The sequence below is a fragment of the Polyodon spathula genome, chromosome 6, assembly GCF_017654505.1.
Source record: "Polyodon spathula isolate WHYD16114869_AA chromosome 6, ASM1765450v1, whole genome shotgun sequence".
Taxonomy (NCBI): Eukaryota; Metazoa; Chordata; class Actinopteri; order Acipenseriformes; family Polyodontidae; genus Polyodon; species Polyodon spathula.
Genome location: NC_054539.1, coordinates 19482058 through 19498736, shown reverse-complemented (window position 1 = coordinate 19498736; position 16679 = coordinate 19482058). Strand labels below are relative to the sequence as shown.

At 38.8% G+C, this 16679-nt stretch overlaps 1 protein-coding gene across 2 annotated transcripts in view; it reads left to right on the top strand.

Annotated features, from left to right (window-relative positions):
* The window catches only part of LOC121316976 (pleckstrin homology domain interacting protein), an 88001-nt gene that overhangs the window by 33037 nt on the left and 38285 nt on the right, over window positions 1–16679 (top strand). For both annotated transcript variants that reach the window (XM_041252435.1, XM_041252433.1), the window contains exons 13-20: window positions 648–746; window positions 8075–8228; window positions 8580–8714; window positions 11172–11300; window positions 11649–11874; window positions 12919–13038; window positions 16116–16299; window positions 16437–16542. In XM_041252435.1, coding sequence (XP_041108369.1) covers window positions 648–746; window positions 8075–8228; window positions 8580–8714; window positions 11172–11300; window positions 11649–11874; window positions 12919–13038; window positions 16116–16299; window positions 16437–16542 — 1153 coding nt within the window. The remainder of the gene's footprint in view (window positions 1–647; window positions 747–8074; window positions 8229–8579; window positions 8715–11171; window positions 11301–11648; window positions 11875–12918; window positions 13039–16115; window positions 16300–16436; window positions 16543–16679) is intronic.

Here is a 16679-nt window from a genome sequence, read left to right as displayed (position 1 = left end):
AATAAATCACGCTATAGTTTGCCAAAATACCCAGCAAAAAAGGTAACATTACATTTCACACTATTAACAATTTACATAACTTTATTGTTCAAGGCAAACAACATGTGACAAATAACTTGAAACAGAGGAAGAAAATTAGTTCAGGTTAAATGTCCAATGTCTGCCATCTAATATTGTGCAATGTACCGCAGCAGAGTGAAGTAAGTTGTCATGCCATGAGAGTATCAAAACTAGCCTGTCCTTTCAAAAGTCCTGGCATCTTCACTAGCTTCAAACACTGACCCCTTACAGCCTTAGCAGATGTTTTTATATATTTTTATAGAATTTATTTACCTATTACTGTACAGAATAAATCCAAATATGATCACTGCGTTTTTTTTCTAGGAGACAGCAAAAGCTGTTAAACATACTGAAACATTAGGAAACATCCAAGAAGAATAATATTAAAGGGAATACCGTTAAGTGATTTTATATGACAGTTTCTACCTGCAGCAAAAATAGCAAAGCATACCTCAGCAGTTTCACTACCTCAGTTCTCCAAATTGATGTGCAGCATCAAGCACTTGCAGTATCTCTGTTGTGCTAAGGGAAGACCACAATTAAGAAAGTGCAGCTACAGAAAACTGATATTCTATCTATCCTCTCAGGTTCGTCAGTGGGAGCCGAGATGGAACTGCACGCATCTGGCAGCTCCACCAACAGGCGTGGAGAAGCATTTTGTTAGACATGACTACCAAGTTGTCTGGGTATGTACTGTAACATGGGAAGTATGTATTAGGAAGCATTTGCAACAGTCTCACTACTGTTTCTGCCCTTGTGTGTACTATGATTTGGGCATTATAGTGGTATATTCTGTTTTTCGGTTTTAACCGGTAAAACACACCCGATACAAAAAAATGAAATCGGTGGATAGCCAATAAACACTGGAAATGGTTAATAATTCACGTTTGAATTTTCCCAAAAAAAAAAAAACCTACTACAAATATAATAATAAATACATTTCCCAGTGCTGCTGGCCAATGTCCTGCCTTCCTGACTTGCATCTGTTGTTGATTGATTCATTCTGAATACAATGACAGCACATTCCTATATTTCTATTGGAGACTCTGCTTGCGAGATTTAAAACAAGATTAAAATCAGAATGGAGGCTTGTTAGTGGGATTTAAAGCTGTATTACAGTTAAGATACAGAGGATTTCAAACAGAATTGTGGCGAAATGTACACAAATGCCTACACACAAAAACCCCAGAAGAATGTGCCCATAGGGATTTCTTTGTGGAAGACAGCAAGGGAAAGAAGGTGCAACTTAAGTGTGCAAATACTGGCAAGTAACTACTATACATATTTTGACATAAAAAAAAACGCTCAGGCATTTTGGAAAGTAACCAAAAACACTTAATTTCTTACAGTAAATGAAAAACGAAAGCCCTGAAAAAAACAATTTACATAAAACTCAACCAACAGAAGCCCTAATTATATGCCATGGACGCAGAACACTATTGAAAATATGTCCTTCTAATCTTCATGTACAGTACTGTGCAAAAGTTGTAGGCAGGTGTGAAAAAGTGCTATAAAGAATGCTTTAAAAAATAGACATGTTAATAGATTTATCAATTAACTAAATGCAAAGTGAGTGAACAGAAGAAAAATCTAAATCAAAGCCATATTTGGTGTGACCACCCTTTGCCTGCAAAACAGCATCAGTTCTTCTAGGTACACTTGCACAAAGTCAGGGATTTTGTAGGCATATAGTCAGGTGTATGATTAAACAATTATACCAAACAGGTGCTAATGATCATCAATTCAATATGTAGGTTGAAACACAATCATTAACTGAAACAGAAACAGATGTGTAGGAGGAAAAAACTGGGTGAGTAACATCCAAACTCAGCTAACAAGGTGATGTTGCTAAAGACAGTTTACTGTCAAAAGTCATACACTATGGCAAGACTGAGCACAGCAACAAGACACTAGGTAGTTGTAATGCATCAGCAAGGTCTCTCCCATGCAGAAATTTCAAGGCAGACGGGTTTCCAGATGTGCTGTCCAAGCTCTTTGGAAGAAGCACAAAGAAACGGGCAACGTTGAGGACCGTAGACACAGTGGTCGGCCAAGGAAACTTACTGCAGCAGATGAAAGACACATCATGCTTACTTCCCTTCGCAATCGGAAGATGTCCAGCATTGCCATCAGCTCAGAATTGGCAGAAAACAGTGAGACCCTGTGTGGAAGGGTGGTGGGTGATTTACTGACACAAGAGACAGGACAGTTGTACTAGGAACGCCACCCAGGTGCCAGTTTTATTTTCGGCACTTTTACCGTTTTACCCGCAGAGGGCACTGTTGTCCGTGGGCTGCCTATCAACAATGATAACCAGCACCACGGTAATACCAAAGCTGGTAAATTGAATTAACTGCAGGCGCACTCGTAGGTGCTCAAAATAATACAGAGAACAGAAGGCAAAAAGAACAAGGGAAAATAAAACAGTAATAAAACTACAAATAAAAGGTGCTGCACTCGGCAGCGTTATCCCGGTCGTCGCTACCTGCCCGACCTGGATCACCGACCTACTCTAGCGGCTCCCTGCCTGCTCTAAACAATACTCCGGGGGTCTGCCCAAGGGTTCCCCGCTGTCACTGTCTGGCTTGTTCGCCACTGTCGTTCTCCCAGCTGGTTTCTCGGTCCTCGACCAGCACTTCTGTACACACAGCGCATCTAAAAGAGCAGGCCTGAGGAAACAGTAGAACATTATCTTATAGGGCTACCAATCTCCCCAAGACCCGCCTCCCAGCCACTCAGAGAGAGGGAAAGTCCACACACCCCCTTTCCCACCTCCCCTTGTCACTGCCATGACTCGCAGAGGGTTGTTGGACGACTGCTGCCCTCCTCCTGCAGCACTGTGAATACGCCAGAAGAGTCAGCACAGATCTCCCCCTGCTACACCCTGGTACACCCATCTACTGTCCGGAGTCTGGTCAGAAGTGGCCTTCGTGGAAGACTTGCGGCCAAAAAGCCATACCTCCAACGTGGAAACAAGGCCAAGCGACTCAACTATGCACGAAAACACAGGAACTGGGATGCAGAAAAATGGCAGCAGGTGCTCTGGACTGATGAGTCAAAATTTGAAATATTTGGCTGTAGCAGAAGGCAGTTTGTTCACAGAAGGGCTGGAGAGCAGTACACGAATGAGTGTCTGCAGGCAACAGTGAAGCATGGTGGAGGTTCCTTGCAAGTTTGGGGCTGCATTTTTGCAAATGGAGTTGGGGATTTGGTCAGAATTAATGGTTTCCTCAATGCTGAGAAGTACAGGCAGATACTTATCCATCATGCAGTACCATCAGGGAGGCATCTGATTGGCCCCAAATTTATTCTGCAGCATGACAACAACCCCAAACATACAGCAAAAGTCATTAAGAACTATCTTCAGCGTAAACAAGGAGTCCTGGAAGTGATGGTATGGCCCCAACAGAGCACTGATCTCAACATTATCGAGTCTGTCTGGGATTACATGAAGAGAGAGAAGCAACTGAGGCTGCCTAAATCCACAGAAGAACTGTGGTTAGTTCTCCAAGATGTTTGGGCCAACCTACCTGCCAAGTTACTTCAAAAACTGTGTGCAAGTGTACCTAGAAGAATTGATGCTGTTTTGAAGGCAAAGGGTGGTCACACCAAATATGGATTTGATGTAGATTTTTTTTCTGTTCACTCACTTTGCATTTTGTTAATTGATAAATATAAAATATTAACATGTCTATTTTTGAAAGCATTCTTATTTTACAACATTTTTTCACACCTGCGTAAAACTTTTGCACATTACTGTACATACATAGGTACGTGCCAAAAATCTAGTCCTATAATACACAAGTTCCTATGGCTGGCAGCTTAATTTAAAAACAAACCACAGCCATTATCACTACAACAAACACTGTACAACAGAGAGAAAATAATACATTCAAAATAAAGAAATGTCCATTCAACCAAACGATGACGAGGTTCAGATCAGTGCCTGAAGAATTTAAGTTGACGTTTGTAAAAATAAATAAATAAATAAATAAATAAATAAATAAAAATGCTTGCTGATATAAACCTGATATAAACTAAATAAAACAACACAAAATCACATGTTGATATGATAGGTTCAATATAACTACCCCCCCCCCCCCCCCACACACACACACACACACTTTTGTTTTACCACCATCAACATCCCGTATGATGATTTAACTCTGTATAGGTTTTGTCAGTAGCGCAGAGTATAGCCGTTTGGTCAAGCATACAATGGGCGCGGATAGGGAGGGTTAATAAACAAAAAAAAAAAACCTTTAATTATACACTATTTTAATCTATAAGATTTGCAACTGACAAAAGTCTGATAAAGAAACGTTGGTGCATTACTGCCCAAGACAGACCCTGCGCAAATCCAGTTAATGTGATCGGGGCCTTGTCGAGAATGCAGAGGAAACTCAAAGCTAGCAACAGACACCAACAGGCTGTTAAATATATTTATATAAAACAACAGAGCTGCAATTTTTTTGTAGCTGTTGACAGTATGTGCAATAAGTAGAACTTTTTTTTTTTTTTTTTTTTTGGATGGTCGACAAGCCTACAACTTTTAAAACGCTGCAGTTGGTATCAGACAGCTAAATGAAAATAATATTAATAATGCGTGCCCACTTAAATATTTGTATTTCAATTGTCCACATATATACATATATATATTATTTATAGAGAGGACAAAGCAAGCACAGGGAAGTTTACAGTACACAACAGTTCTCCAGCGCCATTCATTAAAAGATAAGACATTGATATATGTAACATTCCTTTTTATCAAAAGTGTGTAAAATATGGTACACAAGTAGAAAAAATTAATATAAAAAAAATAGCATAAACCAAAATGAATCTCTGTAGTCAGTATTCAGATCTCTCAGCTTCAGTATAAATGTACTATAATAAAAAGCATTAATTAATTGTCTATTTTTGCCTTTTCTAGAAGAACTAATACCACTCAAGTCAGCAGATATGATATGAATATGCAAGCATGATCACTGTTTGAGTAAATGAGTCAGTAAATAATTTAATTTAAATTCAGTGAATTCTAATGAATGAGATATTACGAAATCATACTCAATTCTTTATCAATCTGTTGTTAATTCAGTATTCTTTAAAAAGAACCACGGCACACATATTTTAACACCCATTAATTTGTTCTTTAAGAAAAACCCTGCACCTGTTATGCAATTCAATAGCTTACTATGTTATTCTCTAAGTTTTAGTTGTTAAATTACACTCCTCAAATGTTAAACTAGCCCCTTTTAGAATATATCCCTTTACATTTTACAACCATCAACTTTCCTGCAAATATGTACATTTATTTAATTTCCCAAGTATAGTTTCAATAATTTATTTCAGAGTTGATGCAATAGCAGAGCGATGGCTTGGTCCATTGTTCAGACTTATTCTGGAGAGCAGTTATATACTGCAGAACTATCCTTTCCTAGTCAAGTAGCCCAGTCTATTTAATTATTATTAATTATTGTCTTCAATGGTAATCCAGTTAATGGACCTCCTATTAAGTCCTTTAAACAAAATGTGAGTTCTTTTACAAGTTAATTGAATCTTTCAGAATTCTTTCTCTGAATGTCATTTGCAGCTGGCAGTTCCAGTTGTCGTAAGCTGCAGTTAATGTATTCTGATTATTGGGTGCTTTCTAGATGATGTGTGCAGCTGGCAGCTCAAGTTGGTATCCACTGCACTTCATTTCCCTGACTGACTAACCAAACTCTGTGAACTAAGAAAGGCTCTTTACTGACCTTGAAGTTACTTGCCTGGGAATCTTAGCCGTCTTGGTTGAGCAGTGGGCCTCGCTTTATCATTTGTTGCCGTAGTTACCAAGCTAGCCCTGCTCTCATCTTCTTGTTACAATTTTGAAGATGCAGTGTAATTATAAATATATTTAAGCCAAAAGAACAGGGTTCTCACTTTATCTCTCAGGTTATCATACTGACAAGGCCAGCAAGTCTTTAACTCACTTCTTAATTGAAATTTCCAGAAAGATGCAGGACTCCCTTTACCTTTTGTTATGGTCCTACAAAGCTGTTTCTAGTGGAACTGACAGCATTGATACCAGATAAAATGCTATGGTAGTCTATATCTATCTATCTATCTATCTATCTCTATCTATCTATCTATCTATCTCTATCTATCTATATGGATTACTATTGAGATATCTGCTGATTTCAGTCCACGATGATACATTTTCTCAAGAGTGCATGACATCACAATTACTGGATCTTCTTAATTTTACTTTCAAGATGAAAAATGAAAGTTATGAATTTTAGAGAATTTAAAATGTAGTTCAGGATGTTTTCTGATTTAAAAACTTATATGGGAAAGATAATGTTGGTTTACAAATACCGCTAGTAACCATGCAATTCACTTAAATGACAACCACTGACACTCTGAGGTATTCAGTTAAATACTCCCTTAAACTGTCAAACCAGGAAGTAGATCACTTTATATAGAAAAACATTAATGTTAATTTTTCAAACAAATGTTTGGAATTGTCTGTAAAAAATAATGCTATACAACCAACCACAGATCATAGTCTCCTTTGTTTTCATTCTGGCAAAGAGAAATGAAAAGTATATAAACTTATTACAGAACAATACAGATTTACTACACCATACGTTTCTCAATAAATACAATATGTATTGCACATGTTACAATTGCAGTAAATAAACATGTGGCTCCTCTCCAGAATCTGTTGCAGGATCCTTTACAGTGCACGTTTATTGATGCTCTGAAATAGTTTATTCTTACAGTTCATCTAACCATAACTTAGCTGCACCAAGTCTACCAAACAATAATTTCTTAAGCTTCCTTGGCTGTAAAGAAAATTATAAAGCAGGAAATGTACTCTGCTGTAGACACTGCTAGAAAGGAAACCTCTGCGTTTGCTGTTCTAAATATAGAACACCCTTTACTAGGTGGTGAAGGGAAACAGTTTCTTTAAGATTGAGAAACCTTTATTTGTTGAACTTTCATGCATCATGTCTCACACAATACTAATATGTGTTTTTAGTTGGCTAATTCTTAAATCAGTTTTAGTTAAGCAGTATCATCATTTATTATAGAAGTCTCTGTTTCTAAGATTGCTACCCTTTTTATTATGATTTACATTGTAGATTTACTCTAGTTAGATTAAGTGGCATGAGGCAGGGAGATTTGGTTGATTTAGGAAGAGAAGAAAAGCTGAGAGGGAGGTTTTATATATCGTAGGGTTTTTGGTAGCAGCAGCACCAACTTAGTCTTTTTATAAATAACGGCATACATCACTACAAATTTTAAAAGCTCACGAATTACGAATGTGTGGCAATGTTGCCCCGCCCTTGTGTGTATTTCAGTTTTGTATGTTGCGTGTTGTGTGTTAATGTTGGTGTATAGTCATTGGTACATGGAATGTAAATGGGTCTGTGGAACACAAGTTGTTTAAAATGTATGTTTGTATATAGGCACGAGGATTGCACAGCACTTCACATGCAGATAAAATGTGAGCATGGGGAATTGCACTTTATTAATTCACGTGCAGTTGTACCGAGACTCCAATTGAATGATTGATTAGCAGCCGAGTCTCGGTATAGCTGCATAAAAGCAGCATGTTTTCATTCACTTGGGGTTTCGTGTTTTATGAGTGGAGAATGGGATTGGAGATGGAAGTAACAGTTAGTATAATAGTTAAATCATAATACAAGCTCACCATGTTTTGTCTGTTTTGTTTGTCTCTTTATTTTGGCTAAAATGCCGTGTCCTGTGTCTTGTTTGTCTTTCAACCTTTTATTTTCTGTCTGTTTCATTATTAAATGCTGAGCAAAACCAATCGCACAGCTTCACCAAACTCCACCTCTCTGTTTATTTGTTGGTTCCTGGTTCTGGTCTGACGTCACCCACTACAGCCGTCTTTGTGACAGAATGACAGTGTGTTTTTTCTGTAACATTTATTATGTGACATTTCTAGCTTAATATAGGAGGTGAGAAATTACATTATTGACTTCATCTTCTAACGTTTATATTCTAGGAACAATCCTCCAGGGTTGGAAGATAAAGTAACTAAAGTGAAAGTTACGATGGTGGCTTGGGATCGACATGACAACACTGTAATTACAGCAGTGAATAACCTTACACTGAAGGTTTGGAACTCCTATACTGGGCAGCTGATACATGTCCTAATGGTAAGGGACCATATGTGCAAAAAAGATAAGACAAATAAAGTAATACATGTCATTTTAAAATTATGATGTGTTTACAGATCACTAAAACATTACATTTAGGGGAATGAGGGGCTGTGGTCCGGTTTAATGTAACATAAACAATAAGGCTAGCATAACAATGTATTTGTTCAAACTGATTAGGATGTAAGACACGGTTTATTTTGGTTGCCTATTTGAATACACCATAGTTCATGGAAACCTAGTTTGAAATGTGATGGATCAGGTTTTGCAAGGATTAAAAGAAGTGTCTATTTATAGGGTATATACAGTAACCAGAGCCTGATGTGGAAATGACTTTTTGTGTCTTTGCAGGGACACGAAGATGAGGTTTTTGTACTTGAACCTCATCCATTTGATCCCAGGGTGCTCTTTTCTGCAGGGCATGACGGGAATGCCATAGTGTGGGATCTGGCAAGAGGTGTCAAAATTCGGTCCTACTTCAACATGGTAAAATAGATTTCTCCCCAAAAGTGAATAGTTTCTTTTACAGTAAAACAGTGTTTTCCAATACTGGAATTGCAACAGTCCATTTTACTTTATTGTGAAAATAACTGAGGTTAGACTTGTTCGACTTTGAGTAAACACCTATCAGTTGTGTTGGTCTTTTTTTTTTACTTTTTCCAAAACGAGTGTTGTCAGCTGTCCGCTTTCTTCGCTCTACAAGCCTGCCATGCAGCCATATACAGAACATGCAGTGTCCAAGGACCACACAGTTCTGAATTGTGTACAGGCCTGCCTGCAGGCGCTGGTGTGTGGTGAGCCGAGGACTCCCCAGGCAACCTAATCCCTACCTGCCCAGGCAGTGCTTGGCCAATTGTGCGCCTGCCCCTCTGGGTACTCCCATCCAAGGTCGGCAGTGGTATAGCTTGGATTAGAACTGCAGATCTCCAAGCTGTAGGGCACATTCTGCACTCCGGGTTGAGTGCCTTTACCAGATACGCCACTTGGGAGCCCCACTTTGATCTGTCTCAAAGCTCTGTTTTAATTGTTAACTATACAGTGGCTTGCGAAAGTATTGACTCCCCTTGGCATTTTTCCTATTTTGTTGCCTTACAACCTGGAATTAAAGTGGATTTTTTGGGGGTTTGTATCATTTGATTTACACAACATGCCTACCACTTTGAAGATGCTAAATATTTTTTATTGTGAAACAAACAAGAAGACAAAAAAAACAGAAAACTTGAGCGTGCATAAGTATTCACCCCCCCAGAGTCAATACTTTGTAGAGCCACCTTTTTCCCAGGAATTACAGCTGCAAGTCTCTTGGGGTATGTATCTATAAGCTTGGCACATCTAGCCACTGGGATTTTTGCCCATTCTTCAAGGCAAAACTGCTCCAGCTCCTTCAAGTTGGATGGGTTCCGCTGGTGTACAGCAATATTTAAGTCATAACACAGATTCTCAATTGGATTGAGGTCTGGGCTTTGACTAGGCCATTCCAAGACATTTAAATGTTTCCCCTTAAACCACTCGAGTGTTGCTTTAGCAGTATGCTTAGGGTTATTGTCCTGCTGGAAGGTGAACCTCCGTCCCAGTCTCAAATCTCTGGAAGACTGAAACAGGTTTCCCTCAAGAATTTCCCTGTATTTAGGGCCATCCATCATTCCTTCAATTCTGACCAGTTTCCCAGTCCCTGCCGATGAAAAACATCCCCACAGCATGATGCTGCCACCACCATGCATCACTGTGGGGATGGTGTTCTCGGGGTGATGAGAGGTGTTGGGTTTGTGCCAGACATAGCGTTTTCCTTGATGGCCAAAAAGCTCAATTTTAGTCTCGTCTGACCAGAGTCCCTTCTTCCATATGTTTGGGGAGTCTCCCACATGCCTTTTGGCGAACACCAAACGTGTTTGCTTATTTTTTTCTCTAAGCAATGGCTTTTTTCTGGCCACTCTTCAGTAAAGCCCAGCTCTGTGGAGTGTACGGCTTAAAGTGGTCCTATGGACAGATACTCCAATCTCCTCTGTGGAGCTTTGCAGCTCCTTCAGGGTTATCTTTGGTCTCTTTGTTGCCTCTCTGATTAATGCCCTCCTTGCCTGGTCTGTGAGTTTTGGTGGGCAGCCCTCTCTTGCCAGGTTTGTTGTGGTGCCATATTCTTTCCATTTTTTAATAATGGCTTTAATGGTGCTCCGTGGGATGTTCAAAGTTTCTGATATTTTTTTATAACCCAACCCTGATCTGTACTTCTCCACAACTTTGTCCCTGACCTGTTTGGAGAGCTCCTTGGTCTTCATGGTGCCGCTTGCTTGGTGGTGCCCCTTGCTTAGTGGTGTTGCAGACTCTGGGGCCTTTCAGAATAGGTGTATATATACTGAGATCATGTGACAGATCATGTGACACATAGAGTGCACACAGGTGGACTTTATTTAACTAATTATGTGACTTCTGAAGGTAATTGGTTGCACCAGATCTTATTTAGAGGCTTAATAGCAAAGGGGGTGAATACATATGCACGCACCACTTTTCCGTTATTTATTTTTTAGAATTTTTTTAAACAAGTTATTTTTTTCATTTCACTTCACCAATTTGGACTATTTTGTGTATGTCCATTACATGAAATCCAAATAAATTCCAGGTTGTAAGGCAACAAAATAGGAAAAATGCCAAGGGGGGGGGGGGGGGTCAATACTTTCACAAGCCACTGTACATTATGTTTTATTGTGCTGTTTGTCCATAACCCACTTCTACAATTGTAACCAGCTACATGTTTGATTTATATAAAAGCAGACACACGCACAGATATGCACACAGAAAGTTAAACTTATTTGCTTAAATTGGCATCAGTAATTTTACCACTTCTGAATAATAATTTTCATACATAATATGCACAATAATGCTTTTTGATACTGTGTTAGGCCTTTTAAATTCAATGACGTCCTCTCCTTTGTGAATGATGCGTTTCAGATTGAAGGCCAGGGCCACGGTGCGGTGTTTGACTGTAAATGCTCACCGGATGGACAACACTTTGCATGTACTGACTCCCATGGGCACCTCCTCATCTTCGGCTTTGGCTCCAGCAGCAGATACGACAAGGTAGAAAAGTAAAATGGTATATACTATGTATTTATATAATACTATGGTTTTTATTGCTGCTTATATAATTATTTCTAATGCGTACTAACTATTCCAGCACAAATTGCTTTTTAAAAAGGCCTCTCAAGGCTGACTGTGGGGAATCTTTTCATGGTAGGCATGGCAGATATTGTAATAAGCCTAAACAGTAGGGAGCCACACAGAACATGCGTGATGTTATCCCTGTAAGGTTGAGACACTTAAAATAAAATAAACTGCAGTTTGTCTCAAGAATATAATCTCTCTATCAAAAATACAACTGGTATGGCAGATTAATCCACTAACCACTGGCACTTCCCTCTCTTACAGATTGCAGACCAAATGTTCTTCCACACTGACTACCGGCCACTAATCCGTGATGCCAACAACTATGTGTTGGATGAGCAAACCCAGCAGGCTCCACATTTAATGCCTCCTCCGTTTTTGGTGGATGTGGATGGCAACCCTCACCCTTCTAGATACCAGAGACTGGTTCCAGGACGGGAGAACTGCAGGGACGAGCAGCTCATTCCCCAGATGGGTGTCACTTCCTCTGGTATAGTAAAGGGACCTATTCGAATGTTGTGTTCACTAACACCAGTTGCTTGAATTATCTTCTCTCACATTCTTTCAATGTCTCTCTCGCGCTATTTATAGTATTTATTACATTTTATTTGACATAACAGATTTTAATATTGTTCATAAGGAATCCACCCCGTAAGATATCACTATAGAGCCTGTCTGCTAAAACACTGGCTCAGATGTCAATTTGTTTAAGCAGCATTTTATTTTGTGTAGTATGTACTCAAGATCAGATCTGCTCTAAGTTTTGAGGGGCCATTCTTGTAGATGCTAAACTGCTCTTTCCTGTTCGAATAACTTCTGGAGTTTTCAAACATCTAATCGGTTGCATGTCCAGTCCTGAGGAAAAGAAAATGCTTGTACTATTTAACCCTTTGCAGTCCTATGCTGGACCAGGTCCGACATTACAATTTTCCCTTTCCCGTCTGACATCATCAAAAAGACGTAAAGCACAGGTCTCTAGTCGTTTTTTTCTCTGGAAAAAGCCGAGAAAACCTTTCAATGGCTGAATGAGACAGATAGGAGCCGAGTGAAACCGAAGAAAAGGGTGTATCTCATAGCCCCATGCACTACAGAGATAACACGGACATAACAAAGGAGGTAGCTGCTTCTGCATCCAGCAGAGCTTTTTGGAGATGTTGTAGTAATAAAATAATGACTTGGATTGCATTATTGAGGAGTTTGGTGATAAAAGTAGTGATCACGAGAGGATTTATCAATATGCATGTCTATAAAGAGGTATGTGGAAAATATACTGAACAAGGGGTGGGGCTTGACTGTAGGTACAGTACTGAGTGTCCTTTTGCGATTTCATTTTAAACCTGTTTTACTCAAAATGTTGGCATTGTTTGGAGAAAAAGATGTATGTCATAAGCAAAAGAGGAATACAAATTTGACATTGTGTTTTATATTGTAGAAAAAGAAGTAAAGGCTTAACATTTTACCCATTTTGTTTTTTTAATGATGATACATTAATAAAATTATTTACATGATGATTATTTCTTTATTTTCCCCTTAGGGCTAAATCAAGTTCTTAGTCAGCAGGCAAACGACGGATCAAGTCCCCTAGACACCATGATTCAGCGGTTACAGCAAGAGCACGATCAAAGGAGCAGCGGTTTGAACAGAGGAAGCAGAGGTCATTTCTCAGGCTGTTACACACTCTGTGTGTGTCATATATATATATATATATATATATATATATATATATATATATATATATATATATATATATATATATATATATAATGCATGTTACTGTTAATATTAGTGCTGGGACAAATATCAGAATATTCTTACATGTATTCCACTACAAAAATCAGATGTTCGTATTTGCTACAAATGACAAAAATATCTTGCACTTATTTACCGCCTCACCATGATTTGCGCGACAGTTCAAAAAAAATTGAAAATGAAAAAGAGCTCTGTGTGATATGTGAGATTTAATGTATGTAAAAAAAAGAAAAAAAAAACAGTCAACTCGGTAGCTCTTGAGCCTCTATTTTTAAGTTTTAGAGAGCAAAAAGTAAACAAATCAGATTACGCACGCGCATGCATAGTGGTCTCTACAGACATCCATCTTGGACAAAAAACGCGTTGTGCTATTTTAGAGCGAGCCAGAATCTCACAGGACAGAAAAAAGGGAGCACGTCATTCTGACTCGCATAAACAGTGTCCAACTTCCTGAATGTTGTGTAGTGATTTTTTTATATAGATTGTATATATTACCAAGGCTTGAAGTTCACATATATTTGGTAACATTTTGCTACCCAAAACTCTAAATTTGCTACGTTGTTTTTTTTTGTTTTTTTTTTCTGATACCTTACACTGCAGCATATGACCGATCTAAAGTGAACACATACATAATTACCGGTATTAGTTTTTAACATGTACATTATTAGTATCTTTCATAAAGTGAAAAATCAATCAATCAATCTTTATTTTATATAGCACCTTTTATAGTTGACCACCATCACAAAGCGCTTTACAAGATAGTGAGGAACAATGCATAATACATTAAATACAGGGCATAGTACATTCAATACAAACAGTAAAAAAACAATGCAAATACATTAAATACAGGCATATTACATTAAATACAAGGCTAGGATGTGAATTCTAAACATTGTGGATGTGCGTGTCATACAGAATCATATGAATAAGATAGAGTGAAAAAACCGAAATGGCAATTTAGGCAACAGCTAATAACAGGTGTCAGGCTTGAAGAGCATTGAAAGAAAGAGATAACAAGAGGGTCTTTAGAGTTGATTTGAAGCGAGCAACTGTTGGAGCTGCACCCACTGGGGCCATGAAGCTAAAGACCGCTCTCCTAGTGTGGTGCACTTTTGGCTTGGATATAACAAGCAAGCCAGAGTCAGAGGACCGCAGCTTGTGTGCAGGGACATAGCGGGTCAGCAGGTTGGAGAGATACTCTGGACCTGTGTGATGAAGGGCCTTGTAGGCAAGCAGGAGAATTTTGAAAGTAATCCTGAACTTTACAGGTAGCCAGTGCAGCTGGGCAAGACGGGGTAATGTGGTCGTGTTTTTTACATCTGGTAAGGATCCTAGCAGCGGCATTTTGAACCAGCTGCAGTCGGTTTATGGCGCGTGATGGAAGACCACCATAGAGAGAGTTGCAGTAGTCGAGTCGAGAGGTGATGAATGCATGACAGTGTCTCTGCGTCCGGGAGGGAAAGGTAGGAACGGACCTTTTGAGATATTTTGGAGGTGGTAGAAGGAGGATTTGTCTACTGAGGAGATTTGGGCATCAACTGTAGAGACTGAGGTTTGTACAGCCCCACGTAGATATGAGCAAGGCCCACAATGCAAATCATATTGGACAGTGGAGTACAAATACCTACAGTACTACAGAACAATGTGGATACAATTTAAAGGTATGAAGTTTATTCTATAGACCAAAAGTAAAATTTAAATAACTGATAAAAACATACAGATTATATTAGATAACGGGCAGTGACCTAATAGGATATTAAGATTGTTCAGTGTCTATAAAATGCTAATTTAATCTCGTCTTTAACTAGTGAAACGTATGCTTCAACACAATGTTACACGCGCACACACACACACACACACACACACACGGCTAACTGATGTCACTGTTTAATAAAACAAACCAGTGTATTTTTTTTTCATCCTTTGCTGATATCCCTTATTCTATTATTAATACTTAGTTAATTTCTTCAAAATTGTACAGCATATAAAAACACAGTGAAAAGGCAGGGTGCAAGCGTACATATTTATGAACAATCCAGTTAGTACAGCAAGTTGGAGTTAGCTTTCATTTTCAGAACAGCTTGGTTGCGATTGTAACTTCATAATTTAGAAGGTCATGCAATGCAGGATAGAATGATATTGTAGAACACATTACTATTTTTTTTTTTTTTAAATCGCTGCCTTTATGTTTGAATTTCTATATTCGTAGGACTATCAAAAAAAGACCAACAGGACAGCTTTTTGTAGCTCAAGGCAAACCTGTCTCTAAACAGACAATCTCTAGGTGGATTACATCTTGCATCAAGTTTTATAACCTGTACAAGAAACTGGCTGCAGGATCTGTGAGCACAATATGTCTATCCCAATTCAAGACATTTGCAATGCAGATACGTGGGCCTCTTCCAAGACCTTCATAAAACATTATAACTAAATGTGTCTTCATAGGCAACCTTTGCTCACTCAGTACTGTCTGTGGCTTTGGGCACTAATGTCTAATCTACCCCCCTTTGTCACTTCCTATGGTAGAGTTCACTCGGTGTGTGTGTGTGTTAATCATTCGAGGTTAGGAGACTAAGATTACCTGTAATATTGTTTCTTCGTACAATGATGAACTCCATAGATCTATATCCTACCCACTTTTGTGTTTGAATGGAAAGTGATGCTCTAGTAGTCGAATGGGTCAAAGTTCAAATATATTTTCCTCTAGAGGAATTGTCACTTTTTGACGTCGCTACTGTGGTATTTTTTTAATGGCTGATGATGCAAATATAACCTTCATCCGTGTGTGTGTGTGTGTTTGTGTGTGTTTGTGTGTGTGTGTGTGTGTGTGTAATGAGACACACAATGAAGGATACAGCATCACTCTTTGAGTCCACTGTTTTCAACTGTAAGGCAGTTATTGAAATCATGCATTTCTCTCCGTGAAATATGTTGCTTTCTTGCAGAGTGAAATTAGTGTCCCTTTTGATTCTTGCTCCTCAGGTTCTGTGAGCTCTTCCTCAGAGGTGCACTCACCACCCAACGTGGGGCTGAGGCGCAGTGGTCAGATTGAAGGGGTACGACAGATGCACAGCAATGCACCAAGGAGTGAAATTGCCACTGAGAGAGACCTTGTAGCCTGGAGTCGAAGAGTACTGGTACCAGAGCTACCTCCAGGCATATCCAGGTAGGACTAGTCCTCTCTGGCTTAGATGTTATAATATATGGAGCCACATGTATGCTGCAATTGAAATTACCAGCACTGGAAGTGCCATGTTGCTACAGTACAAGAACTGAGATATTTTTAATGTTTTATATTTCCAGTAAGCAGGAACAATTGAGAACTGCCAAGGGAGAAGAGGAGATAAGCATTTACAAATTAGAGAAGAAAAAGAGGACAATGCCAAGTCATATTCAGAGGGAAGCTAAGGTAATTTCTACTCAAACAGCACTTCATTTACCCCCTCCATGATACAACACTGGACAATGATTTTGTTTGACACCAATAGAGGATCTGTGCTGATCTAACTTGTATCAAACTGTATTTGTTTATTTATTTTTTATATA